The 27,277-nt window shown below is 43.9% G+C and overlaps 1 protein-coding gene across 3 annotated transcripts in view; it reads left to right on the top strand.

Moving 5' to 3' along the window:
• The window catches only part of DNAH11 (dynein axonemal heavy chain 11), a 256,071-nt gene that overhangs the window by 130,863 nt on the left and 97,931 nt on the right, over positions 1-27,277 (top strand). Inside the window, exons 46-54 of one of the 3 annotated variants that reach the window (XM_036010519.1) lie at positions 1,759-1,963; positions 3,967-4,132; positions 5,019-5,121; positions 6,464-6,703; positions 8,637-8,798; positions 9,066-9,259; positions 12,768-12,930; positions 13,833-13,956; positions 14,382-14,524. In XM_036010519.1, coding sequence (XP_035866412.1) covers positions 1,759-1,963; positions 3,967-4,132; positions 5,019-5,121; positions 6,464-6,703; positions 8,637-8,798; positions 9,066-9,259; positions 12,768-12,930; positions 13,833-13,956; positions 14,382-14,524 — 1,500 coding nt within the window. Of the gene's footprint in view, positions 1-1,758; positions 1,964-3,966; positions 4,133-5,018; positions 5,122-6,463; positions 6,704-8,636; positions 8,799-9,065; positions 9,260-12,767; positions 12,931-13,832; positions 13,957-14,375; positions 14,525-27,277 lie in introns of those variants that run through there. The other 2 variants (XM_036010518.1, XM_036010520.1) reach the window with 2 other exon arrangements.

The raw sequence follows: 27,277 nt of genomic DNA, 5'->3' as shown, positions 1-27,277 counted from the left end.
CGCAAATTCTGAAGGCTGCCATTTCATCAACTCTGCAAATGAAATGATAAAACTCTCCTCCATAGATGTGTTATGAACATCATATGACATGATGCATATAAAGTGCTTAGCATAGTCCCTGTCAAGTACTCAGCTCTCAGTAAAAGTTAATGATTGGTGTTAATGTATAGAGAAAAGAGGCAATAGCCAAATTAAGCAGCAAATGATGACAATGAGCAGCAAGAAAGGAGAAAAAAATATTATTGCAATGCAAATAATAAAAAGTGTCATCTAGGACAAGTCAGAGAAAAACAAATACCATATAATTTCACTTTTACATGGAATCCAATGAACACAATAAACTAACAAAATAAAAACAGACACGTAGATGCAGAGAACAGACTGGCAGCTGCTGGGGAGGAGGGGGATTAGGAGGATGGGTAAAAGAGTGAATGGGTGAAGGGGAAAAAGCAGACACGGACAACAGCATGGTGATACCAGAGTGAAAGGGGAGGGGGAGGGAGAAGAGGGCAAAGGGAGGATAAATGGTGGCGGAAGGAGACGTGACTTCGGTGGAGGTGAGTGCACAATGCCGCGTGCAGATGATGTGTTTAGAGTTGTACACCGGAAACCTATGTGGTTTTATTGACCAATGAACTCAATTTAAAAAATTGAGTTTAAAATTGAGTTTATTAACCCCAATAAACTCAATTTTAAAAAGTAATGTGGCACAGAGCAGTGTGCGCCTCTCAATAGGTCCTGAGAGTGTCACTGAATGGAAACCAAGTTCTGGAGCAAATGTTCACCATGGTGACCTTGACCCTCTGTGAGCTGTGAAGCCCTCCGTTGCGTTCAGTCTCTGCGCGCCACACAGAGAGAACTTTCTCCACTACAGAGTTTGTGTTTTGCTTATGAATAATACGAATCCTGCATGTAGTGTTTTACCCCCTTTTTAATTTGGCCACCAAGAAATACAAGAAATGGTCGGCTCTCTTTTAATCACTCGGTAAGATTCCGTTCCCTGCATGTCTACAGCTGCCGCTCCTTTTCCTGATTTTGTGTATTGGTTTGTGTCCCCTGAGTCTGATTATTATTTATGTGTATTCTTTCACTTATTGTATTCCATAAGTCACCTCAAATTCTTTGTGAAACAATGTCATAGCTAAATGAATAGCCCATTTTCAAAGCAGAAACACCGTTATAAAGTGTTTAACAAAACAATGCATAATAAGTTTCAAATGTGCTCTGGATTTGTGAATATTCCGCTGAAAGCCACTATTTCCCTCAAACTGTCTCCCCTCTACATTGAACTCCTTGCATGTGGACGGTGCTTAATCGTTTTGCCACTTAATCTCACTGGGCCAAAGCATTGCTGCCAACTTCCATGTATGTATGGCTTGACTTCTCAAATGTTTTGTCGGCAAGCAAAGGATGGTTGACTGCTTCTCAAATGCTTGCTGTTTCTGTTGTATGTCTGACACAAGGTCGGGCAGAGTGGAGGTGTTCTACAGCAGGGAGCCAGGGGTGCTGCTACTTGAACTAGAAAGTGTAAGTCCGTCGCTGATGTGACAGGAGGTCAATGGCACTTCCCCACTGCTCTCTCAGGCAGTGGTGCCTGAACTCGGACCGTTCAAAACAGAAAATCAGGCGGGATCTCCCTGCTGGTGTGAACTTGCGCTAAGAATTTGTTGAGGCTCAATTCTAAAGTGACTGTGTTCAGATGGAAAATTTCAGACTGTGTCTCCCTGACCTTTCTCTCATTCTGTCTCTTTCCTCCAGAGAGTTCTGGTTCACACATCAGAGACAACTCGTCTTAGATATTTCACACAGTTGTTGCTTGAGAAGGGACAGCCACTAATGCTGGTAGGACATGCCGGAGTGGGGAAAACAGTCTTTGTCAGGGACACACTGGCCAGTCTCTCTGAGGATTACATAGTGTCCTGCGTGCCTTTCAACTACTACACAACGTCTGCAGCTCTGCAAAGTAAGTGCTCCTCCTGCTTACCTTCCAGAGACGAGAGGTCAGAAACTGTTGCTCTGGCCAGGTGGTCAGCTGGTTGGAGCATCATCCTGATGTGCCAAGTTTGCAGGTTTGATCCCTGGTCAGGGCACATACAGGAATCAATCAATGAATGCATAAATAAGTGGAACAACAAATCTCTCTCTCTCTCTCTCTCAAGTCATATTTTTTTAAAAAATGATCAGAAACTGTCAAGGCTGCAACATGCAACCCAAAGAAATGATGACTTTGTCAAGGCTCTAGACATTTTCTTAGGCCTCAGATGAATTTTTACTTATCACCATTCTGGGTAAATATACTTTGTTCAAATGTTGTGATTTGGGGCTTGTGATATCATTCATGGCTTTATTTGGGTTATTACTCTTTAGAACAGCAAGAATTTACATCAGTCGTGTTCACTGCTTCACCTCTAAACTGTTGGGTTTTCCTTAGTGAGTTTTATGGAGCCTGAGCCTCGGGAGGGTGCACTCAAAGGAGGACACTCTGTTACCCCTTCCAGTAAGGGACCGATCCAGGAGAAATTCATTCAAACTGTGCTGATGGCCATGAGCTGTTCATTAAGTCTTAGAACTATAAGAAGGATTTTACACTGTTGAATAATCGTATCAATATAATAAAAGGATCACACAGATTTGGGACGTTCTAAGTTAGGAAAGACAAGCAAAGTGGACTTTGGAAGTAGAGGTGGAATATTATAAAAGGGTGATGTTAGCAGGTCTGCCACGTGGTCCAGCAGAGTAATGGGGTTATATTAGGGGTGGGTGGGGGGCAGCATTGTTCAGGAGTTCATCCAACTCGCTGAGTCACCTTGATTGTGGTTTCTGTGTTGTGAGTGTGTGTTGTTGCTGTTTTCTTAGATAATATCAGTGGAGTAGTAATAATACATTTTCTCACTGATATCGTTAACTCAGCCAAGAGTGATTTTTCTGCAATCTCCTTTTTAATCAAGTTTGTTTTCCTGGTGTCTGTGAATGAAACAGTGAAAAAGCTGACTCAGCAGTATGTTATTCGGCCAATATATATTATTTGCCTACTTTCCCCCAAGCACTGTGTCTAGTACGTGTTTTTCATTCACAGACACAGAGGAATGGGTCACTTTATTACTTGTACATGGCAGATTAGGGCTACGACTCAATAGTTGAACAAAGTACTTGACCGCGGTATGAGTTCATCTTGCTAGCTTCTGAAAGGGACACAGGCGTGAATAAGATTTAAAGATCACCTATTAGCATGAGGACAAGAAGGAGCCTTTCTTTTGTGAGGACAGTTAGGATGTCAGACCCATGAGCTGGGGTGGTATGCAGGCAAAAATGCACTTGGGACAGAAGGATTGGCTTGAGCAAACTCATGAGAGAAAATTGTGGGACACAGTCAGTGAATCGAATCTCTAAGGTGACTGAACCACAGTGATAGGGCAGAAGACAAGGGAAGGTGGGCGTGGTGGGTTGGAGGTGTATCTCAGAGTGCCCAGCTGTCCATGTTGGCCAACACTGATGGGTTTCCTGGGGCTTGGGACTTTTTAGTGCTAAAACTGCAATAGTTCCAGATACCCTGGGATGGCTGGACATTGTACCTATAGAGAGAGCTGAGATACAGCTGAAGAAAATGTGTATCATTTGGAAGGAGATGGTGAGGCATGGTGGGGAGCCAGGAACTGATAAGGTGCAAGCTCCCCTTTGGGGGAAGAAGCCTCAGGCAGGCAGACCACTCCCCCTGAGTGGTGTGCTGGCTGGGTGTCACGTCGCTCTGGACTGGAGTTGTAGATGGGCAGGCCAAAAGGGAGGGGCGTGAAGAACCACTTACAGGAGGTGACCAGTGACACAGCTCTGGTATTAACCTGCAGAGAGGTGACCTTGAAGCAACAGAGTGTGTGAAATGGACAGAAGATGAGGAAAAAATAAGAAACAAGGACTAAGGACAGAAAGTTACATTTTATCTGATTGGATAGAATTTTATATTTGTTTCAGGAATTCTTGAGAAACCTCTAGAGAAAAAAGCTGGTCGCAATTATGGCCCGGGAGGAAACAAAAAGTTGGTTTACTTCATTGACGACATGAACATGCCCGAGGTGGACTTCTACGGCACTGTCCAGCCCCACACCCTGATTCGGCAGCACATCGATTACGGACACTGGTAAATAATTCTCTGTATTTTATCTTTTTCTGAAACCTAATAATTGTCATTAGGGATAAACATTCACAAATGCAATTACCCTAATTTCTTCCTCTTCTGAGCAAGAGCATTTTCTGGGGTACCTTTTGGGTTTCACTTTGCATCTATCTTCTTTTCAACATCTCCAATCAAATAGATTCCCTTAATACCTTGACAAGAGTTGGATTGAAAAGTATTCTAGGAATATAAACTGTCTGGCTTAACCATCAAATTCTTCAACCTTAGCTCACACTAGATTCCTTAGACAAGCTTGACCTTGTCCTGTGGGACGTCACCATTTGGTCCTATCTGGCTGCTGCTGTCTGCGACCCTGCTGTTAGCTGGAGGAGAGCCCCCAGCCATGTGGCGGTCACTTCTTTTTTTTTCTTTGTTTTTCCCCCAAGGAGAAATAGGGGGAGAACGAGAGGGAAAGAAACATTGGCCAGTTGCCTCTCATACACACATCAACTTGGGGACCAGACCCACAGCCCAGGCATGTGCCATGACTGGGAATTGAACCTGAGACCTTTCAGTTCACAGGATGACACTCCAACCAACTAGCACCCCGGCCAGGGCTGTTGTGGGTCCTTCTAACCAGAAAGAGAGTCACATGGGAATCAATGAGCAGTAACCGCATGTATTGATTCGGCTCCATACATGGATTCTGGCATCAAAGGAGTTCTGTAGCCTTCCGTTTTCTGAGCTTTTGTTTTCCTGTCTGTGAGACCATGCTAATGAGCACAGTATCAGAGGGCAGTTGTAAAGATCGAAGGAGACAGCTGGTGATGGAGTCCTTTATGAACGGGTGGATTTGCTTGGGCTGTCATCTTCAGCTTTGAGATGTGAGGTTCTGTTTTCTACCTTTCAGGTATGACAGACAGAAGGTGATGCTTAAAGAAATCCACAACTGCCAGTACGTGGCCTGCATGAACCCGATGGTGGGCAGTTTCACCATCAACCCCAGACTCCAGGTGGGGTGCCGGGTCCCGTTCTCTTTCAAATAGCCCCTACACATAATCCTCAAGCATTGCAGGTCTTGATCTTGGTGCTTTTGAGTACAAGTCAGGACTGCTATTGGACACTTGGTTAATTGTTAAGCTTTCTAAAATGAAAAGGGTTTATTTTTTAGGGCAGTCTTAGGTTCACAGACTGTCTCAGCAGCTTAACTGAAAGCACAGATTTCCCATGCACTCTCTCGCTCTCCGGGCCTCATTTTGCCCTGCTGCAAACACGTTGCATGAGTGTGCTGCGTTCATTCCAGCTGACGAGCCAGCACTGGTAGGTTATCGTTAAATGAAGCTCAGAGTTTACATCAGGGTTCATTCTTTGTGCTGTACATTCCGTGTGGTTTGGAGAACGAACAATGACAGGTGTCCACCATTAAAGTATACAGAGTGGTTTCAGTGCCCTAAAACCCCCTGTGTTCCTCCTGTTCATCCTCTGAGTCCCTGGCAACCTGTTGATCCTGTTACTGTCCCCATAGTTCCGCCTTTTCCAGAATGTCATATAGTTGGGATCATACAGTACGTAGGCTTGTCCGATTGGCTTCTTTAACTTAGCTTAAGTACACCCATGAGGTTCCTCCATGTCTTTTCATGGTTTGATAGCTCATTCTCTCTTTAAGGGTAAGCTAACGAATCCTAATCATTGTAGGGATGTGCCCAGTTTGTTTATCCAGCCACCTATGGAAGGGTGCCTTGGTTGTTTCCACGCTTTGGCTATTATGGATATCCTGCTACAAACATTTGTGTGCATGTTTCTGTGTGCACATGGGCTATTTAATCATACTCGGCACTATCGACGACATCCGTATAACAGCAGCATGCAACAGGAAGTGTCGCTTCCTCACTCACCTGGAGTCAGCGGGGGGTCAGCCAGGTGACGGGTGATCCTGGCTGGGCTCATTCACATGCCTGGGGGTTACACTGTGTCCGCTAATCTAGGGAGACTCTGGCTGGAGTTATTGGGGCAGTGTGGCTCTACTTCATGAGTCTGTCATCCAGTAGCAGCTGGTGGAATGTATGGCAGAGGGGCTCCTTAAGAGCACACGTGGGGACATGCAGGCCTCTGACGGTGACTGTCACATGCACGTGGGGACACGCGGGCCTCTGACAATGCCTGTCACATGCCATTCTGCTGTCCCAGCGGAGCCACACAGCCAGGCCCCGAGTCAGAGTGGATGGCACTCCGAAGTTAAATGGCAATGGGCAGGGATACAGAAAGGAATGACAAAAATAAAGCTTTAAAAAAAATCTCCTGGTTCCATTATCATCTCCATTTTTTGGTAATTCTCATATGTGTTTTTCTTTTCAGAGACATTTCACAGTGTTTGCATTCAACTTCCCATCCTTGAATGCGCTGAGCACCATCTACAGCCGGATCCTCGGTTCCCATTTCCGGCAGCACGCCTTTGGCCCCCCGGTGCTCAGGAGCGGCCCCGCCCTGGTGCGGGCAGCGGTCGAGGTCCATCAGGTGATGACCCGCCACTTTGCACCCACGGCCGTCAGATTCCACTACCTCTTCAATCTGAGAGACCTCTCGAACGTCTTCCAGGTACCTCGATGGCTCTCCGTCACGCGTCTGGGGTGGAGGCAGGGCTCCAGGAATGTTAACGGAGTTCGGCCACAGAACGCAGTTAGGAACTCTGCTGTGTACTGTGTACATATGCTCTCATTTTACACCACACGCGTTTCTGGGAAGCAAGTGTGCCGAGTGTGTTACTCCCTTGGATCAGTGGGCGTGGTTGTCCCTCTCGGGCTGCATAGAGACTTAGCAGCAGGAGCGAGGGCAGAAGCCTGCACTCCTGATTTCATTTATTCCCTAGAAATATTTCACTGCTTCGTTTTGTGCCAAGTAAGAGGGGTAATTTGTCATTTTTTTTATATCGGATATGATTTTTAAACATACATCAAGGGAAATTACAGTTTCTTAAATTGCTGTTTTGCTTTGACATTGACACTGCTTACCTGGTAAAAGGACAGTGTTTATGTGTTTGATTTAGAAGGAAAATTCCAGAGAGGCAGTTGAAGGCCTGGGATTATTTAAAAATCCAATTAATGTTGCCTCTCCCGTACAGTAAATGTGGTGGGGATGTTACGTGTGGTGCAGAGTTCTTTTGTGAGAGAGGCAGTAAACAGGTTAGATATAAAAACGTTGTGGGGTTTCTTTCTTCATACTTAGTGATTTTTGTTTATATATATATTTAAGATTTTACTAACTTTTATAGAGAGGGGAAGGTAGGTAGAAAGAGAGGGAAAAAAAACACTGACATGGGAGAGTATTTCTCACGTCATATCAGTTGCCTACTGTACACGCCCCAACCAGGGATCGAACCCTCGTCCCAGGCACGTTCCCTGACCAGGAATTGAATGGGCAGCCATTTGCTTTGCGGGATAACACCCAAGCAACTGAGCCACATCAGTCAGGGCTGTTTCTTTATGTTTTTTAACCCACTCTCCTAAATCACTCCACAGCTGTCTCAGAATTGTAGCACTGCATTAGACAACAGCTTCCTAAGAATGTGGACCATCCCTTTTAATCTTTTATTTATCGAGCACCTGCCTGTTGTTTAAAAGCAGAATTTTAATCTTGCAAGAAAAGGGGCCATAGCTGACATGGGATGGGAAGCCTGCCTGTTCTCCATTCATATCCGTTCCGTCAGCTGCCCCTGACATCCCCAAATGCCTGTTCAGCCTTTTACAGCCAGTTCTCTACAGCGGCTCTTGGTGTGCGTTCTCCTGTGAGCCCAAGGCACGCTGACCCTCTCCGTGAGGGTGGGGTCTGTGTGAGTCCCCGACACTGAAGGGCGATGTGGAGGAAGGGCGAGAATCAACATGCTTTGGTGTTGCTGCCCACAGAGTGTGAATTCAGGCAATTTACTTTGGTCTCAGATTCTTCGTCTGTAAAATGGAAGGGTTAGATGAACTAATATCGAAAGAGCCCTGGCGAGTATGGCTCAGTGGACTGAGCACTGGCCTGCGAACTGAAAGGCCGCAGGTTCTATTCCCAGCCAGGGCATGAGGCAGCCCACACATCTCTCACACAGTGATGTGTCTCTCCCTCTCTTTCTTCCTCCCTTCCCTTCTCTCTACAAGTAAATAAACAAAACCTTTTAAGAAAGATGTTAGAATAAAAGAATTATGATCATGTAACTTTTATGTTACCCGTTTATTCTATGATTTTGAAAACTTAATCTGCTGGATGACTTAATTGGCACAAGTTCTCCCGTGCAGTATTTAGTTTCTGGACTGGCTCTTAAAATACCGTCTTAGCTGCATTACTAACCATGAGTATAATGATAGCAAATTTTCAAAATGTTGCTTTATTAGACAGTAAAACTAATATATGTACTATTATTTATAATGATTCTTTTAACTCAATCAATTGCTAAATTCAGTATACAGTTAAAGAAAATGTTAGAAGAAAATATTACCTTGAAATGTCATCACCTTCTGAATTTTTAATTTTTCCCATTCTTGCCTTATAGGGGATTTTATTTGCTTCTCCTGAATGTTTAAAGGGCTCAGACGATTTAATACACCTGTGGCTTCATGAATCGTTTCGTGTCTATGGAGACAAACTGATAGACACCAAGGACTGTGATTTGTTTCAGAGAAAAATGCTGGAAACTGCACATAAACATTTTGAAGTAAGTGTGAGGAAGTGAGAGGTCACTGTTCGCTCTGACACTAACTGGTGGTGGCTTGGACGGGAAGTTAGGTATGGATGGGAATAAGTCGTGTAAATGCTTGCCCAGCTCCAGCAGCTGTCATTCCAGAATGTAACTGTTCTGTCACTGGGGACACACCATCCATGGATTGATCGGCAAGTTTTTCCTTTGGTAGGCCACCACGCCACTAGATGAATCGTGCTGGCTGGTTGGCGTGGCCACACTTTTCTCTTCCTCCTTCTGCAGGGGGCAGACAGTGGTGTTCTGCTTCAACAGCCCCTCCTCTATTGCCACCTCGCTACTGGTGGGGACGAGCCACGTTACATGCCAGTGAAGGACTGGGAGGTGCTGAAGACGATTCTTACAGAGGCGTTAGACAGCTACAATGAGCTGAACGCTGCCATGCACCTTGTTCTGTTTGAAGACGCCATGCAGCACGTGTGAGTTAACCGGTTGTGATACTGTTTGTAACAACGTAAAACCAGCTGGGTGTCCACAGCTGCCGGTTTTCAGTCGGTCGTGTTCAGCCTTCTGAACTTCCAGTTCTTACCTATTGTTTGCCATCCGGTGTAAAAGTACAGGGTCTCTATAACCTGTCACAATCGAAATGATGTCTTACACAGGTGCACTTATTTCTAAAGTGTCATCACAGCCGTAACCCCCATTTGATGTCACTGCAGCCCTGTTAGGTAAAGCACCAAGAAGGAAGGAGACAAGCGACTCATTCAAAGTCATCAGGCCCCTAAGTGGCAGAGACAGCACGGACTTAAACTGATTTTCACTGATTAAGCGTGTTTGGCGAGTGCCTACTGAGTGCCGAACAGGAACACTGCCAGACTGTTCAGTGCTTTGTGCAAATCAGGAAAAAAGTGGGGAGGGCCCGTTGCTTGGCAGACAGTGAGGAAAAGGCCCGAGTCCCGGTGCAGAGCTGCTGGCAAGGCTCTCGCTCACCTCCCAGGCTGGGCACCTCGTGCAGGGCGCTGGTCACGTGACTGTCTGTAGGGACCCTGTTCCCAGCCCATATCATTGTAGGTGCTGGAGGTGGAGCAGCAAACAGCCAGTCCCTTCTCTAGTGGAGCTGGCATTTTGGTGATTCTTACAGACATGCGTAAGAACATGAACAAATAAGCAGAAAAGTGTCAGAAGGTGATGTGTCATACTGAGAACTAAGAGAGGTTTGTTCCTGGGAATAAAATACGTGGTTTCCCGAAGAGGAGCCAGGTATCTACGTGAGGAGCTCACATCCAAGGTGAGATGGAAACGGTAAGCAGGAGGAGCTAGGCATGGACAGATCTGGAAGAAGAACAGTCTAGGCGAGGGCAGGTTGCTTGCGGCCCTGAGGCTGAGTTCAGGAACAGGAAGGGGGTCCTCACAGCCGCAGCGTGCGGAGGTGAGCAGGGCAGAGTGTGTGTGTGTGTGCCCCAGACGGGTGGCAGGAAGGGGCCGTGCTTGCAGGGAGCACTTCGTTGTAACCAGAGGAAGGAGGTTCAGTTTTCAGTGCAGCAAGAAGACTTCGGGCACATTTTGGCCCAGCAGCGACGTGCTTCATGGAATATTCTGACAGCTCGTCTGGCTGCTGCTGCTGCTGCTGCCGCGTGGGGTTCCATCGATGGCACCTTTATGGCCAGTACTGCCCCCCTGGTCACTGTCATGCCTTGCTGGCTGTGTCCGTTTGCTGGAGCTGCTGTCACGGAAAAGCAGATGTTCATTATCTCACAGCTCTTGAGGCCAGAAGTCCGAAGTCAAGGTGTGTCAGAAGGGCCAGGACTCTCGCCACGTTCCTGGCGGTTCCTTGTCGCAGCTCCACTCCAGTCCTCACAGGGCATTCATTGTCCCTCTGCACGTCTGTGTCCAACTTTCCCCCTTTTATAAGGACCCCAGCTGTATTGGATAGGGGCCCTACTCTGGAACGATACCGTCTCAACCAGTCACTTCTGCAGTGACCCTGTTTCCATATAAGCTGATGTTCTGAGGTACTGGGGGCTATGACGTTAATATATGAATTTCAGGGGGGTTAATGAAAAACTCTGGCCCTTTTAGTAAGTGATACTTGGGTAAAGATTAAAATAATGAAGTGGCAATTAAAAATAAGTCCAGAAAGAAGTGGGCAAGGAAGGAAATCCAAACAGAAAAAAAATGGGGGCATTCAATTTTTTAAAGCGTTACTCTTTAAAATATTTAGCCAAAGAGCCTAAGAAAAACTTTGGAGGCCTCCCCATCATCAATTATTAGAAGCATGCTAAATATTGATTGTTTTATTGATTCCTTTGCCGTTGTAACCCTCCGATGACACAGTTTTAGTTAGAATCCATGACTGTGGGGTAAACGGATTACTAGCGAGCCTGTTTCTCGTGGGGTTAGTCTGCACGGACTGTGTCTGGATGCCAAGAGGCTCGGGTGAGAGAGGCCTCCCGTGGCTGCCGTGGGAGTCTTCCCGTGTAATCTTCCAACGCGGAGTTCTCAGTGGCCTGAGAAGGAAGGCTGTTTCCTTGATCAGGGATTCTGAGCTAGAAGATGACTTCAGAGCCTGTCCCCGGGTGTCACAGAAAGGGGCTCTGCTGCGTAGAGACTCTTATCTCTATGGTGCAAACCTCACAGCACACATTAACAGGGAATGAGAACCCTGCTTTGTAACGTGGGGTTCACTCGTGTGCGAGTCATCTGATGGCTTTCCCAAGGTGGTTTCGTTGTGTGCTCATGTCAGATAAAATGCAAGGGGATGGCTGAGCTTGTAAAAATAACCTATCTTTTCAGTTACCGAAGGTTTTCAGAAAATGCTCACAGGTCCTGGTCCCAGCGGAAGTGACCCCAACCCGACTTCATTTTTTTCAGAAAGCGCTCTTTAAAAAACCATTTATGTGGATCATTTAGGACCTGAAGTTTCAATTCATTTCACAAAAGCAACCTAGAGACAACAGCATGGTGTCCGGTGTTTTTGCATTTGGGTATCCATATGTTTATATTTTGTTCTGTTGCTGTTCTTAGTATGCACAACATAATTATAACATCTTTCTTCCACCAGACCCATATTTTGACCATGTTAAAGCCAATTTATTCCTGTTTTAAAATGTATAAGTAACATCAACAGCTTAAGCGTGCAGGATCTCTTTGATAATATAGAACAAGGGATTCACTGGCCTTGCTGGAAATCCAACTCTGCGATTCTGAATGATTTTAGTGCATTTCCCAGAGTGCTTGCAGCTCAGAAAGAGCTTCAGTGCAAAGCAAGTAGGAACCGTATGAAGAGGCGCTTGTTTAACTGGCGTGAAGTAGATGACATGTGTGATGTCTGCTGGTCCAAGCAAACCCGTTCGCTCCAAATTATTTCTACAGCACAGGTCTCTGGCCCAAAGACCTTCTCCCTTGAGCGTTGCCGTACCTAGAAGCTGACATGAAGTTTGGGACCTTCGCTGCTAATCAAACAAATCTAAAGCCTTGATAAAAGACTCGTACACGTTTTCTTTCTTGAGTTCGGTGGAGTGCGACAGAGCAAGAAGAGAGGCGGAGACATCATTAGCAGGGACAGTGTGTTAGGCAAACATTGCAAGGGCGGATGCAGGGAGCATCTCTGATGGAGAAACAGAGGAACAGGAAAGAGAGGTTTAAAATAAAAATTGGAATTTAGCGTTCAAATATTTATCTAAAAAAAAACCAGCCAGTCCTGGCTGGGTGGCTCAGGTGGTTGAGTGTTGTCTTGTACACCAAAAGGTTGTGGGTTCTATCCCCGGTCAGGGCACAAACCTAGGTTGTGGGTTTGATCCCTAGTCAGGACGCATTCGAGAGGCAGCCAATTGATGTTTCTCTCTCACTTCGATGTTTCTCTCTTACTCGTCCCCTCCCTTTCTCTCTCTCTAGAATCAGTCCTCAGGTGAGGACTTAAAAAAAATAAAAATGGAACAGCCATAGTCCCAGGTTTCACGCTGCCGTGGGGGCACTTTCTCTCACCAGGTGTCGCATCAGCCGCATCCTCCGGACCCCTCAGGGCTATGCCCTGCTGGTCGGGGTGGGCGGCAGCGGCAAGCAGAGCTTGTCCCGGCTGGCAGCTCACATCTGCGGCCTGGACGTCTTCCAGACCACTCTGACCCAAGGCTTCGGGATCCAAGAACTTCGGGTGAGCGAGAGCGATGGGCCCCCCTCCTCTCTTGCCGGGAGGAGGAAGCATAAGTGGGGGTGCCCATGTCAGCTCTGACTCCCAGATTTGGCCAAGGCCTCCCCAACCACGGGAGGAGGGGAAAGCTCTTTAGAGGATTTAATTACCTTTGGTTGTCTCTCTTTCGAGGTTGTATTAGTCGTAGTAAATTTCTATACATGTTTATAGGTATTTAAGCCTATAGACCCAGCTCAGAAAACATTGTACTAAGTACTTGCCTCCTTTGCATTGACCACACCTGACAGTCAACACTCTTCATGTTCCTGTATGATGGAGAAGAAATGCCATTTTCACAAGTGCAAATAGATTCCTTCCACTTTGGATAAGGTTATGACCATAAAATGCAATGGAGAGACATTCAAGCAACTCATGTTTTTAACACGAGCCGTACTTACAAAATAGTACTTAGAGTCTGTGGCAAACGCTGTTTTACCCACCCCAGCCCCCAAAGCACGTGCTTTCAGTATTACTGAGCAAAACTAAATACATGGCCAACAAAAAGTGTTTTCAATGAAACAGTCGTCACAGTGAGCAGAAACTTCCTTTCTCGGCGTTGCTTGACGAAGGCGTCACCGGAATCGTTTCCGCTCCAGCGGAGGGGCGCCGGTCAGCAGCAGCCTGTCTCCACCCCTTTGCCCCATCAAACCACAGATGCAACCCTCGTCCGCCAGAAACGGAGGTGGTGTCCTGCCGTGTGCCCCATGACAGGGTCCCCGGGAGGAAAGAACGGGTCAGCAGACGGAGCGGACACTGGGTGGCGCTCACGTGACAGTCGCTCAGCTCTCCCCTGTCCTCACGCGTGTCCTCCCGACGTCGCATCAGCATTTTAACAAAACATGAGTGATGGCTCCCTTTCCTCGCAGGGAGATCTTGCCAATCTGTACATCAGAGCCGGAGCCAAGAACATGCCCACTGTGTTCCTGCTGACAGATGCCCAGGTTCTAGATGAGAGCTTCCTCGTGCTGATTAATGACTTGCTGGCATCAGGTGATTAAACCAACGCACTTCTTGAAAGATCTTCCCCAGTGACAAATTATCTGTAGTCTCAGTGAACTTTAAAGAGAGACAATTTGTCTTCGAGATGTTTGCTGGGGCAGTCTTTGGGGAGAAACCTATAAACCTACCTAATTTGAGGTGTGTTGCTTTTTTGGTGTGCTTACAGATGTGAGGCACCTTGGAGGGACCTTCGATGGAGTAAATGTTGTTTCTACATGGACCAGTTTAGTGTGTCACATGTCTTGTAAATGCAAAAAAAAAAAAAGAAAAGAAAAATGGCATTTCTGACTTCAAAGTCTTCCTTTGTTATTTAAGCTGACCTTTGTATTGTAAAGCATTTCAAGCATTAACAACTCATGTCTAAAATTTAAACTGTGACGGTCTTTCGGTAAATCTACTCCTTCCTTCAGGGGCAGGCGACATCCCAGATCTCTTGAGCGATGAAGATGTGGACAAGATTATTTCTGGAATTCGTAATGAAGTGCGTGCTCTGGGCATGGTGGACTCCAGAGAAAACTGTTGGCAATTCTTCCTGGCCAGGGTGCGACGACAGCTGAAAGTAAGGAGCATTCCCCTTTTCTGCGTGTCGTTTAAAGCCTGCTGTGGGGAGTCTGATGTGGTTCTGTTTCAGGGTGTATATCATGAGTTTGAATTTCGGACATTCGTTTTGTGAAGACATCCGGTCATTCACTGTGAAAGGACGTGCATTTCTACACGCCCAGGTGTGGAGCTCTAGGAGATAAGAGCCCTGGCCAATAATTGTAGTTCAGGACCAACGTAAACAGTGCCGGGGGGTCACAGAGGAGCTCAGCGTCCTCCCTGAAGGTGGTGACCCTCCCAGAGGGAACAATGTGTCAATGTGTCAGGTGTTGAGCGTGGATTGTAATTCACCGGGAAGGGGTGGGGTGGAAGGGGGGGAAGAACGTTCTTCCCCCCCGGGAAGGGGGGGGGAAGAACGTTCAGGGAGAAGAAATAGCGTTCATATAAGAGTGAGGGTGGACTGCACAGTACACATTAGGAGAAACCCAGGGTAGCTCCAGGGGACTGGAACACAGAGTTCCTGTTGGAGAACCAGGTGGATCCGGCTGGGAAAGGGAACTGGAGTGAGGGAGGGGCGCTGCACATCGTTATGGGAGCAATAGGGGAGGGTTGAACTAAGGACATGAATTGTGTCGGGACACGCAACTTAGATGTATTGCTCAGATGATCTGAGGCTTAACCCCAGGTTCTTCCCCACAGCCTGCTCTATGCCGCAGTGTAGCTTATAGACATGCAATAGAACCGAGTAACATCAGCAGTAAAGACCAAGTATTGTAACAAAACAAGAAACACCTCCCAATTGAAAGCAGGAAGCCAATTTAAGAAAAATTCAGGCTTCCGAGTATAAAAATGGCTAGCAGCCTAGAAAAGTTACCGCTTTGCTACTTTTAGTATTGCACACCTGTTAAGTTAGTGAAAGGCTCCAGGCTGTGACAGAGCCTGGGGTACACAGGAAAGGGGACAAGGCAGTGACATTGTGACATTGGCCAGGAATATACCTCTGCTAGAGGGTACAGAGTAATTGTAAGGTTCTCTTCCACCCTGCTGTGTCAAATGCCACGTTAATCCTACTGAGCAATTGTGGGCTGAGGTTACAAGAGCAGAATTTACATTTAGTTGCCCAAAGAGTCCCCCCGCTCCCCAAAATGTGACTAAGAATATCTTTGCCAGGTTGTAACAAGGCCCGGGATTTCTCCCTGTTCCATTGTGGTATATTTGGATCAAATTTTCTTCATGACATGGAGAAACAAGTACGGTAATAGCATTTGAGATAGTAATGGTATAAATCTCGGACTGTCGAAGTCTGGTTCTCAGAGCAACATAAGCAGCATCACCTAGAAACTTTTTAAACATGCGGATTCTCCAGCCCCTCCCCTCAGGGCCTCTCAAGAAAGAAACTCCGAGTGGACCCAGCAACTTTTGTTTGAATAAGGCCTCCGGGCAAATCTGAGGCTTGCTGACATTTTGAGAACCCTCGTTAAAAATGAAATTAACATGAGGATTCTTTACATATATCTTTCATACAAAACTTTGCTTGCTTCTGCAGAATAAATTTTTAGAAGGGGAATTGCTAGATTCAAAACCTACAGCTTGTAGTGATTTTAAAATACGCTTGCCAATTCCTTGACACCCTTCTTTTTTCTTTTAAGGATTTTTATTTATTTATTTTTAGACAGAGAGGAAGGGAAGGAGAAAGAGAGGGAGAGGAGCATCGATGTACGAGAGATACATCAATCAGTAGCCTCCCACATGTCCCAAGCCACTTGCAACCCAGGCATGTGACCCCACTGGGAATCGAACCAGCAACCTTTCGGTTCACAGACCAGCACTCAATCCACTGAGCCACACCAGCTGGGGCTCCTTGATGCTTTTCTTACTCACACATGGGGTCTGGGCCCTTCTCCTTGAGTCTGGATGGATTTATGATGGCTTCAGCTAATAGAGTGCAGTACGGCAGAGTAATGCTGAGTAACTCCTGAGGTTACGTTACAAAAGGCCGGCTTTTCCATCGAATTGCATGTGGTTTTGTCTATGAGTCCTATGTACCTCAACTAGTCTTACGTATGTGTCTCATGTAACTGCTGCTCTACCATTTGCCTTTTCAATGTATATATGCTACATGTTTGTTTGTTTGTAACTTTAACGTTTTAAAAAGCATTGTTTTTGTTTTTTGCTTAATCCCTTCACTTTTTCACCCAACCCTGCAACTCCCCTCCCCTCTGACAGCTGTCAGGCTGTTTTCCATCTATTAGTCTATTTCTATTTTGTTTCAAAGCTTTAAAAAGTTTTTATGTTAGATCAGTATTTTCTTTAATGGGTCTGAGGGTTTTCTGCAAATTTAGGAGAGTGCTTTTCTCTCCAAGATTATAAAACTCTTCGCTAGAAGCAGTTGGAACTCAAGTGGGTGACAAATAAGAGAGCATCTAAGAACAGTTCCTGAAAGCCGCCCTCTTGGCTGAATCCAGGCTCCTTGTGACCCCCTCACAGATGGGTGCCCGCCTGCCTCTCTCCTGCCCACGCTCAGCTCATCCAGGGGCTTTCTGCCTGTGGCCTCAGGGTAAATGCAGTGGGGTCTGCACTCCAGGCAGGAAGAAGACTTGGGGCTTTTCGTATCAGGAAACTAAAGCTTCCCCTGAGTCTCCCACCTGATGTCTTACGGGCCATCAATATGTCACATGCCACCTCTACCCACCAGGCAGTCGGGAGCAGTGACTATGTGATAAAGAGTCAGCCGAGAAGTTTCAGCTTATTTTTCCCCCAAAAAGATATCTTTTCATCTCGCCGCTAAGCATTTCTTCCTTACGGATCTGAAGTACCATTATTATTTATCACACTCCAAATAGCCATATTATTTGGGTCTCTTTCTAGATCCTCTGTTCTCTGTTCTTGCTACGTCCCTCTACTATTGATCCCAGCCTGGTATTATGTAAATTATTCAAGTTATATTATACTTTTTATATCTAATATCTAATTGCTCTTTCTTTGTTTTTTGTTGTTGTTGTTGGTGTTCTCACATGTTTATATGTGTGGATAAACATCAGAATCATTTTGTCTAATCCGAAACATGCCACATTTTAATTTTTATTGAAATCATGCTGAATGCTAACTTTGTATTAGGGAGAATTTAATCTTTACAATATAAAATCTTTTCGTGCTTTTATAGAAGGAATATTTTTTTCTGTAAGGCTTTCTTGATGGTGGATTGTTTGTGTACAGGAGGGGTATTGATTTTTTATTTATAACTCACTACCTCACTGCTGCTCCGATAGATTCTCTAGGTTGGTTGATACCACGTAGCCCGCAGGTCATATTTTGCCTTTCCCAATAGTTTATTTATCTGCTTTTATCCCTCATTGCATTGGTAAACCTACAGAAGAATGTTACATAATTAAAGGCAATAGTGAGAATTTAGGGTTTTACATTAATAAAGATGTTTCTAATGTTTCACTGTTCTGTCTCACGCTGGCTGTTGCCTCAGGATATATGTCTTGTCAAGGAAGTCTCTACCGATTAAATTCCTTTCAGCGTTTATGGAGATAACTCTGTGGTTTTTCTCCTTGAAGCTACTAATCGTCAGGCAGTTCAGAGTGATGTACAGAAGTTTTACGTGTTGATGTGGTTAAGCCCTCAGCCTTCTCCTGCATGGGTTCTCTTTGCCCTGTGCTTTGGCGGGCTCGCCAGGACCGACATCCGTTTTCTGTCCATCTCTATTCACGTCTGGTCTTCTTTCTGGTCTCATTTTTTAGTATTTACTCCAGTACCAGCTAGAATTTATTTTGGAGTTAGACGTGGGCCACCCCATCCCACATTGTCGTAGGATTACTAATGAAATAAAATAATCTATCTCTTTCCTACTGAGTAAGAGGGCTTTGGAGGGGGTTTTTTTGTTGTTGTTCTTTTGTTTTGCTTGTAATGCTAAGGAGGAACAGGATATCTCCCGCAAATAGTCCTGACCCTTCCTGACCTTGTCATTTTGTTGCAGCATGAGAAAGGTTAGTGGTCAGCACCTTACCCTGAGGGCAAAATAATATGGCAGAAAAATTGGCCACTTTTTGGCTAGAAAAATGACAGCTTCTTTTAAATAAGTATAAATATAAATATAAATCTTACTGCTTCTCATATATATAATATATAAGATAGATATTAACATAATATATATAATTCCAAACCTTGGAATTTTAAAAAGAATTCTGGATTTTTTCTGTTTTATATATTGTGAAATTCTCGGAATTTCTGATGAACTGCTATTTCCTCTGTGTCTGTTCCGAGCTGGGCAACATGGGGAGCGAAATGTGTTGCAAGGCTTGGTGAGCACACCTGTCAGGTCAAGCTAAATTATGTGAAGTTGCCACCCCATTACCCACGCTCACCACCCAAAGCCAGTCCCCACTTGGAATGCAGAGGCAGTGAGAACCTGTTGGCATGCAAACCGTGACCCGTGCATCCCGCAGGGCCGTTCCCATTAATGGTGATCAGACGGGTGTCCTTGGATGGCCTGGGACAAACCAGTGAAGAAATGCCAAGTGCCTTCTCTCCTTCACATTTGCGTGTGTGTCTTTTCCTACGTCATTCTTATCCTGCAACTGTACTTCCATCTTCTTTCCTGCTGACTTTAGTTAACCCTGAGACTTCTCTTTCTTGCCTTCCTCCTTGCCATCTGAGGTCGTGGGGGCAAGGACGCTTGACGAATGTAGCAACCTCTGATTCTTTCCCAAGATTTCGGGTAGCTGTCTGTCTTGCGATCTATCCATCTCTCTATTTAGGGGTGTGTGTGTGTCCATGTGTGTGCGTGTGGCTGTCTGTCTGCCTATCTGTCCGTCTGTCTCAGAGATTTATTTCTGATCATGTAAGAAGTATATGCATATTGTAGAGAATTAAAAAATTCGGGGCCCTATGAAGAGAATAAGAACTATACCGGTAATATTGCCTAAAGACAACTACTGAAAGCCCGTTGCTATCTTTCCTTCCAGTTTGCTGTGTGTATACATAGACATACAAAGTACACATTCAGAACTAAATTTTTTTTCAGGTCTCTCACTGTTTTCTTTACCTCTCTCTCTGCCTTTTTGGTTAGAGGGCTCCCACAAAAAAAAAATCAAATGGTTCCAAGAATTTGGTGTATAGAATGAACCATTTAGCTCAAATGTACTTTATTTGAAAAAACTATTGACATAAAATCTTTATCCATTTATACCCTTTGCCAAATTTCATACTGGTTTGTTATTTTTTATTGATAAGAGTGCTTTATATTTATATGTTCATAATGTCCTTGTCTGTTTCCCATGCTGCAGTTCACTATAATTCTAGCTTCATTTATAATGACCTGTTTTACATTTACATGTATAAAAATTTATCTGATTTTTTTTTCCTCTATGGCTTTTGTGTCTTAAAGCTTTTTAAGGAGGTATTTCCCTGCTCCATCATTGTGAAATATTGTCTTGAATTTTCTTTAAATTAATTTATATCATTTTTAATGTTTAGCCCTGGATTGTTATATACCATATAAGGTAGATTTTCTATTTCTTCCCCAAATTATTTCAACACCACTTATTATATAATCTTTCCTTTCACTGCCAATTTGAAATGCCACCTCTCTCATATATTGAATGCTTAAACATGTGGCATTGTATTTTTGGACTCTCCAATGTTCCATAAATCTCTTTATCTGTTTGCTTAAACACCACATTGCTTTGTTTATTGTAGCTTTACAGTATGTTCTGGAATCTCATAGAACAATATTCTTTTCCTTTTCTACATTAAAATTTTTGTTTTACTTTTTCACTTATAGTTGACATAAGTATTATATTAGTTTCAGGTGTACAACACAATAGTTAGACATTTATGTACCTTACAAAGTGATCATCCCAATAAGTCTAGTACCCATCTGACACCATATATAGTTATCACCATATTATTGACTATATTGCTTTGCTGTACTTTACATCAAAACAAAAATCAAAACAAACAAAACAAAACTGATGCATGGGTCACCGGCCAGCAGTGATCATGGAACGCTGTGGATGGCTCGATGAAAACACGCGAGAAAAACATGCACAGAGACAAACTAGTTTCTGTGGGGAAGTAGGGACGGAATGACCACCCCCCCCTAGTGGGGAGGGTGCCGATTTACCATCCATACCTGCTTTTATTGGGCTCATTTTGCATAATAATTCAGGTAAAATACAGTACTCATTAGGGGGAAGTAAGGAACCATAGAAAACAAGGAAGTCTGAGGGTCTGTTTTGAGTCGGGGTAAAAGAGCTGTTAGACTTTGAGGAACAAACTAACTTCCTCCTAGGACCCTTCTCATTCAACTGAGAGCATTCTAAACAAAGAAGGTTTCACAGTAATTTACATATTCTTTCTTAGGCCTGATCACCCAGGGAATCTGCCCTTTTCAGCACAGAGCTGCACCACCCTGTCATTGTTTCAGGCTTAGGTGGATCAAGGGAACTAAGGCAACCAAGAGATAAGGAGATTTTCTCCCAGACGTTGAGAACTCAGGCTATGTCAAAGCCAAGGAGCAAGGGTCCATCACCCCCTTTTGCTGCAGCCCCCAAAGTCCTTCTTTTTGGGGGGCCTCCCAAGTGATCGTGCCTGTCTTAGGTCGTTCCCCCCTTGGGGAATCTTACCCGTCTTTAGCTAACCAACCAAGCTTTGGGGTTCAGTTATGAATGAAGCAGCAAAAGCAGTGCTCCTGCCAGGGAGATAAGCTTTTGTCTCCTTGCTGGCTTATGGTTCCAAGAGCGTTCCCTTAGCCTTAGCCTAGGCAGGGGGTTACAGCTTCTGATACCAGTCAGGGCAGTTCCCAACCTAAAACAAAAACTGTGACATTTTTGTTTTGTTTGGCAAATACCCCTAGGAGTTTATTATTTATTTATTTCTCTTTTTCTTTTCTTTTTTCTTTTTTTAAAGATTTTATTTATTTACTTTCAGAGAGGGAAGGGAGAGAGAAAGAAAGAGAGAGAGAAACATCAATGTGCATTTGCTGGGGGCCGTGGCCTACAACCCAGGCATGTGCCCTGACTGGGAATCAAACCTGCAATGCTTTGGTTCGCAGCCTGTGCTCAAACCACTGAGCTACACCAGCCAGGCTTTTCTTTTTAATTAAAACATTTTTTCACTTGCAGTTCACATTAAGTATTACTTTATGTTCGTTTCAGGTGTACAGTATAGTGGATAGAAAATCAAGTACTTTATAAAATGTTCCCCCGATGTTTCAAGCACCCGTGTGGCACATACATAGTTGTCACAATGCCATTGACTATATTCCCTGTGCTGTACTTATATCCCAGGACTATTCTGTAACCACCAATGTGAACTTCTCAATCCCTTCACATTTTTACCCAGCCCCTCCACGCCCCCCTCCCCTTTGGCAACCACCAGTCTCTTCTCTGTATCCATGAGTCTGTTGCTGTTTTGTTTGTTCATTTATATTGTCCTTTACAGTCCACACCCCATGACTGTTTTTTATCACTGAATGTATACATCTTAAACCCTTCACCATTTTCACCCATCCTTCCAACCCTCCTCCCGTCTGGCAACCATCGGTTTGTTTTCTCTATGTTTGTTTCTGTTTTGTTTGTCCATTTATTTTGTTCTTTAGAGTTCACATGTAAGTGAAATCATATGGTATTTGTCTTTCTCTGCCTGACTTATTTCAGTTAGTGTAATACCCTCCAAGTTCATCCATGCTGTCATAAATGGCAAGATTCCAAATTTTTTATGGCTGAGTAGTATTCCTTTGCATATACGTACCACATCTTTAGCTACTTGTCTATTGATGGATACTTGGGTTACTTCCATATTTTGGCTATTGTAAATAAAGCAGTGAACATAGGGGTGCGTATATCTTTTTGAATGAATGTTTTGTATTTCTTTGGATAAATACCCAGAAATGGCATTGATAAAACAATGGTAGTTCTATTTTTAAATTTTTCCATACTTTTTCTACAGTAGTTACACCAATTTACAATTCTATTAACAGTGCACAAGGTTCCCTTTTCTTCATATCCTCACCAACACTTGTGTGTTGATTTATTCATGATAGCCATTCTGACAGGAGTTTTATGGTTTCAAGCCTTATGTTTAAGTCTTTGATTTATTTTGAGTTTATTCTTATATGTGGTATAAGAAAGTGACCCAGGTCCATCTGTGATTCTTTTACATGTATGTGTCTAGTTTTCCCTACATTATTTATCAAAGAGATTGTCTTTACCCCATTGAATACTCTTGCCTACTTTGTCATACACTAATGACCATGTAGACGTGGGTTTATTTCTGGGCTCTCTATTCTGTTCCACTGATATGTATTTGTTTTTATGTCAGTGCCATGCTGATTTGATTGCTATGATTCTGTATTAGCTTCTACTTTTCCAGATGAACTGTGGAATAACATTAACACTTAAAAAAAATCCAATGAGAATATATAGACTAATTTGGGGATGTTGTGGATACATTTACAATATTGAGTGTTTCCATTCATCCACCTACATTGTTTTATTTAAGATTTATTCCCAGAGAGTGTAAGTTCTTTCTCACTGTTCTCTTTTTCCGAATGTCCTTTGATATTTATACCCTTTTTCATTCCTCACGAATTTCAGAATCACTTTGTCAAGTTCAACTAATCCTGTTTGGAAATATTAAAATTGCCTAAAATTTGTTAATGTGGGGAAAATTAGCATCTTTATAATAATTGATCTCCAGAAATGTAGCACAGCTTTTCATTTAGTCAAAATGTCTTTATTGGCCTTCAGTAAAACAGCTAGCTATCTTTATATGTTTTATACAGTTCTCATTAACTACTTTTCTCATTGTTTTATATTAGTTTTTGCTCTTGCCAAATTTTCTAACTGATCACGGTGGGTATATAAGAAAGCCAGTGGAGGGAGGGACAGAGGCTGCTGGCTTGTTATTCTACCAGCCAGTGTGATGAATGCTCATCAATTCCAGTAGGTTTTGAATTTTGTTCTTCTCGGTTGCCTGAGTAGACAGTGACATTGTTTTTTGAATCTTCACTCTTTTCTCTAACGATTACCTCTTTTTTGTGTTTTATGATAGCCATAACTTTCAGAACACTATTTAAAACTTTTAAGCAGTAATTGTGGCATCTTTCTTTTATTTATTTATTTTATTTTAATGGAATGCCTTTAGCTTTTCATCATTAAGCATTGGATGAAATCTTGGGCTTAAGGTATTTTTAATATTTTTAGGACTAGCTGTTCTGTTGTATGGTGTGGGTTCTTATCCCATAGATGAATCCCTTCATCTTCTTCCTTCATCTGGGCCTAGCATGGGTTTCTCTAATTCTTTTTTCTTCTAACCTTTCGAGAGTGTGAAACAGGTTTTTATCATTTTCTTCAGATTCTTCCATTACATTAACTTTAGTGGAACTATCTTCCATTCAGTCCACCGGTTGCTTTTTTTTGTTTTCCTCGGTGTTATTTTTCTCTCAGGCCCTATTTAGGCTTTTCTTCTTCTTTCTTCTTTCTTCTTCTGTCTTCTTGGCTGGGAGACAAAGCAGTTCACCTCTGGAGTCTGACCACAGACAGTGCAGGGGATTTGCCCTTGGCTCCTGCCGCCCCACGTCCGGGGACCCTGACAGCATGGGCGGAGACGCGGGGCCACACGCATAGCTAAGCAGCAGACCTGCACGGGAGCGCACAGCATAAGCCGAAAGACTTAGCACTCGTGCAGGTCATTTCCGCGGTATATCTTTGACGTATGAAAAGCTCAAATGTTCAGTTGTTCAGTAGAACACCGGATGTCCCAAAACCTTACCCGTACGTGATTGTCAAGTCCATCTCTTCTGATCCACATCCGATGGACCGGCAGAGCACTGACCTCCTGTCTTTTACGTGGGTGGCCTTGTAGGACGGCTGCAGCATCTGGAGATGCCTTCCTCTCTCCCCTCTGCCCCTCTCGCTGATGCTGATGGGAAGCAGCGTGCCAAAGGCTAGATCGGCCTGGGCCATTCCAGGCTCCGTCCAGCTCTTCCCTGCCCGAGAGAGTGTTTTCCTTGTCAGGACCGCAGCTCTCTGAACGCAGTGCCCCAGCTCCCGCCCTCACGTTTTCAGACGTTATTTGACGCAAGCAGAATGAAAAGAACTTTCAAGACAGACAACAGGTGTGACCTTGTATTCCGTATCCGAGGGTCACTCTCTTTGAAATTTCATAAAACAACAAAACCTCAAATAATTGGAATGTAGAAGTCAATGTTTTATTTTCTTAGAACTGTTTTTTAAGTTGCTGCTTATTCATTCATCTATCCATTTGGCATTCAATAAATATTTATTGAGTGCCTATGGTGTGCTGGGTGTTGGGAATACTTTAGGGAGCGTGAGCCGGCACCTGGCCACCTGGTGCCCACCTCATTGTTGGCAAGACAAGTGTCACCCCCCAAGTTGCACAAACAAGTATGAAAATGCAGCTAAACGTGTGAGAGATACAGGGAGTATAAGATAACAGAAGGCAGGACAATAGGGGTTTTATTGAGGGAAAACTGGTTAGGAGGTATCTCAAAGAATGGGCAGAAGTCATCTCCCTGACTTTATATGATAAAAGAGAATTTTAACACCAGAAATGAAGGGCTTAGTCCCAGAAGAAATTATTTCCTTTATATTGAAATTGCATTTTGAAAAGCATGTTCATGTTCTTCACCCTTGGCTTGCATTTGGATGTGGGTTTGCAAGGAGGGTGCTGGGTCTTCCTCTTCCAACTGCGCATGTGTGCAGAGTGACCACACAGTGTCCTCTTCAGTAGACAATGTTTTTAAAAAACCCAAACAACAAAACACTGAGGAGCTGCACACCAGCCTGGAAAGTAGCGTGTGGGTAGAGCAGACCCTGACGACAAGCAGGGCGGCTGAGGTTAGGGACTGGAGCCCTCGCACATGTGGGGAAACGCAGTGGGGAATGGGGAGTGGGGACTATACTTCCTGTTTTCTTTACCCCCAGGTGCAGATTCGCTCTTTGCTACATTCTGGGATTCCACATATAATTTCTTCATGAATTGAAGTTTTTTTTTCTTAAAGCAAACAAAATAACTAAAGTTCCCCAATGTAAAATATTATCTCTTGAAATAATGCCTACTGGCGAGTATTCACAAGTAAAAGGTCATGGGAATGATTTTATTCCTAAAAATATGCATATAGAAATATATACACTTTTTATTGAAAGTGTATATATTTAAGGTGCTGTTGAATCTCATACAAATAATCGAAATTAAAAAGTTATTAGATGGGCGATGATACAGAAAAATATAAAGAGGATAACTGGGGGGTATTTTCTATGCTAAACCTCCACTCCTATGAGCATTCTCCAGTAAGATTCAGATCTTATCATTCTTGAAAATGCTGAGGCTTTTGAGGATAAATGCAAGTGTAAGTTAGAGATAGAAGCTTCTGATGTAAATATGTGGGAGGGTTACTTCTAGCTGAGAATAAACTATATCAACTGGAAAAAACTACAGAGTGACGGTAGCAATTCAGATTTCCATTACCAGAGGAAATGGACTGAGTCCCGTTAGTGATATACAGACAAATATGTACTTACGATGGGGTCTTATGTAAAAGAAATGGCAATGAATTACAAAGCACAGTGAAAAGTGGGTTACTGCAAATGAGTCATAACACCTGTGTAGGGGATAAAAGGGAGTAGAAAATTCTATGGTATGGATTCCAAAAGCAAGTTTCTGACATCCAAATGTTAGAGCTGTAGGAAATACATAGATGGTGATTTCAGGGTTGGCTTTTTACTGGTGAGAATTTACTTTTAGAGCACAGCTGTCTGAGACATTTTTAACTTTATTTTCTTAACCGACTTTTCTTTCTAATCCACTGCCGGAAAGTAACTTAAGCCAATTTGGTCATTTGCAATTGCCAGGAACTGTTTGGGAGGAGTGCTTTGTGACTTTCTGTACTTTGAGGCCAGCGGCGCCTGGCGCCTGTTCGGGCTGGCAGGCTCTCCTTCCCAGGTCTCCCGGCTCAAGGGGTGCTTCAAAAAAAGGGGGTCTTGGACTGAACCCTGCTCCTCCTCCAGTGTATGTGGCGCCCGTTTAGTTAAAACAAGTCTGAGGGTCTTGGAACCTGCTCCAGTAGTAGCTTGTTGCAACCCCTGCTCTGTTCTTTTAGGGCACTGACCGGCCCTCATTGGAAAGTCCCTTTAGGAAAGACACGGTGATGTTCTCAGTAGGACTCCCCTGTCCTTCCCACTGGAGCCACATAAAATGATAGAATCTTTCTGTGAGCTGTTTGCCATAGGACTGGCAAAAGCCCAGAGTCTACAGGGACAGAGGTATGATTCTGGGATACCTCAGTGTGCAGATATATTCCCATTTTGTTCACGCAGTGGTGAGGTTTGAGTACAGTAGTTCTGTTTTCTCTGGATATCTTGAACACTATTCATTTCATCAGTGAAAAGCTATGTCAATACCCATGATGTCAGAGCTATGCTCAGTGAAGGAGACCGTCAACAAAATGAAAAGGCAGCCTATGGGGTGGGAGAAAATGTTTTCAAACCACATATTCAAGAAGGGGTTAAAATCCAAAATATACAAGGAACGTATACAAGGAATTTAATAGAAAAAAAGCAGATAACCTAATTAAAAACAGGGAGAGAACCTGAACACACATTTTTTTCAAAGAAGACATGCAAGTGGGCAACAGGTAACATGGAAATTTCCTTAACATCACTGACCTGGGAAATGCCAATCAAAACCACAATGAGCTATCACCTGAGATATCAGCCTTTTAGAAAAGCTACCATCACAGACA

Source organism: Phyllostomus discolor, chromosome 10 (assembly GCF_004126475.2).
Source record: "Phyllostomus discolor isolate MPI-MPIP mPhyDis1 chromosome 10, mPhyDis1.pri.v3, whole genome shotgun sequence".
NCBI classification, from domain to species: domain Eukaryota; kingdom Metazoa; phylum Chordata; class Mammalia; order Chiroptera; family Phyllostomidae; genus Phyllostomus; species Phyllostomus discolor.
Note: the sequence above shows the minus strand (reverse complement) of the source record. Positions and strands in the feature narration are given on the sequence as shown.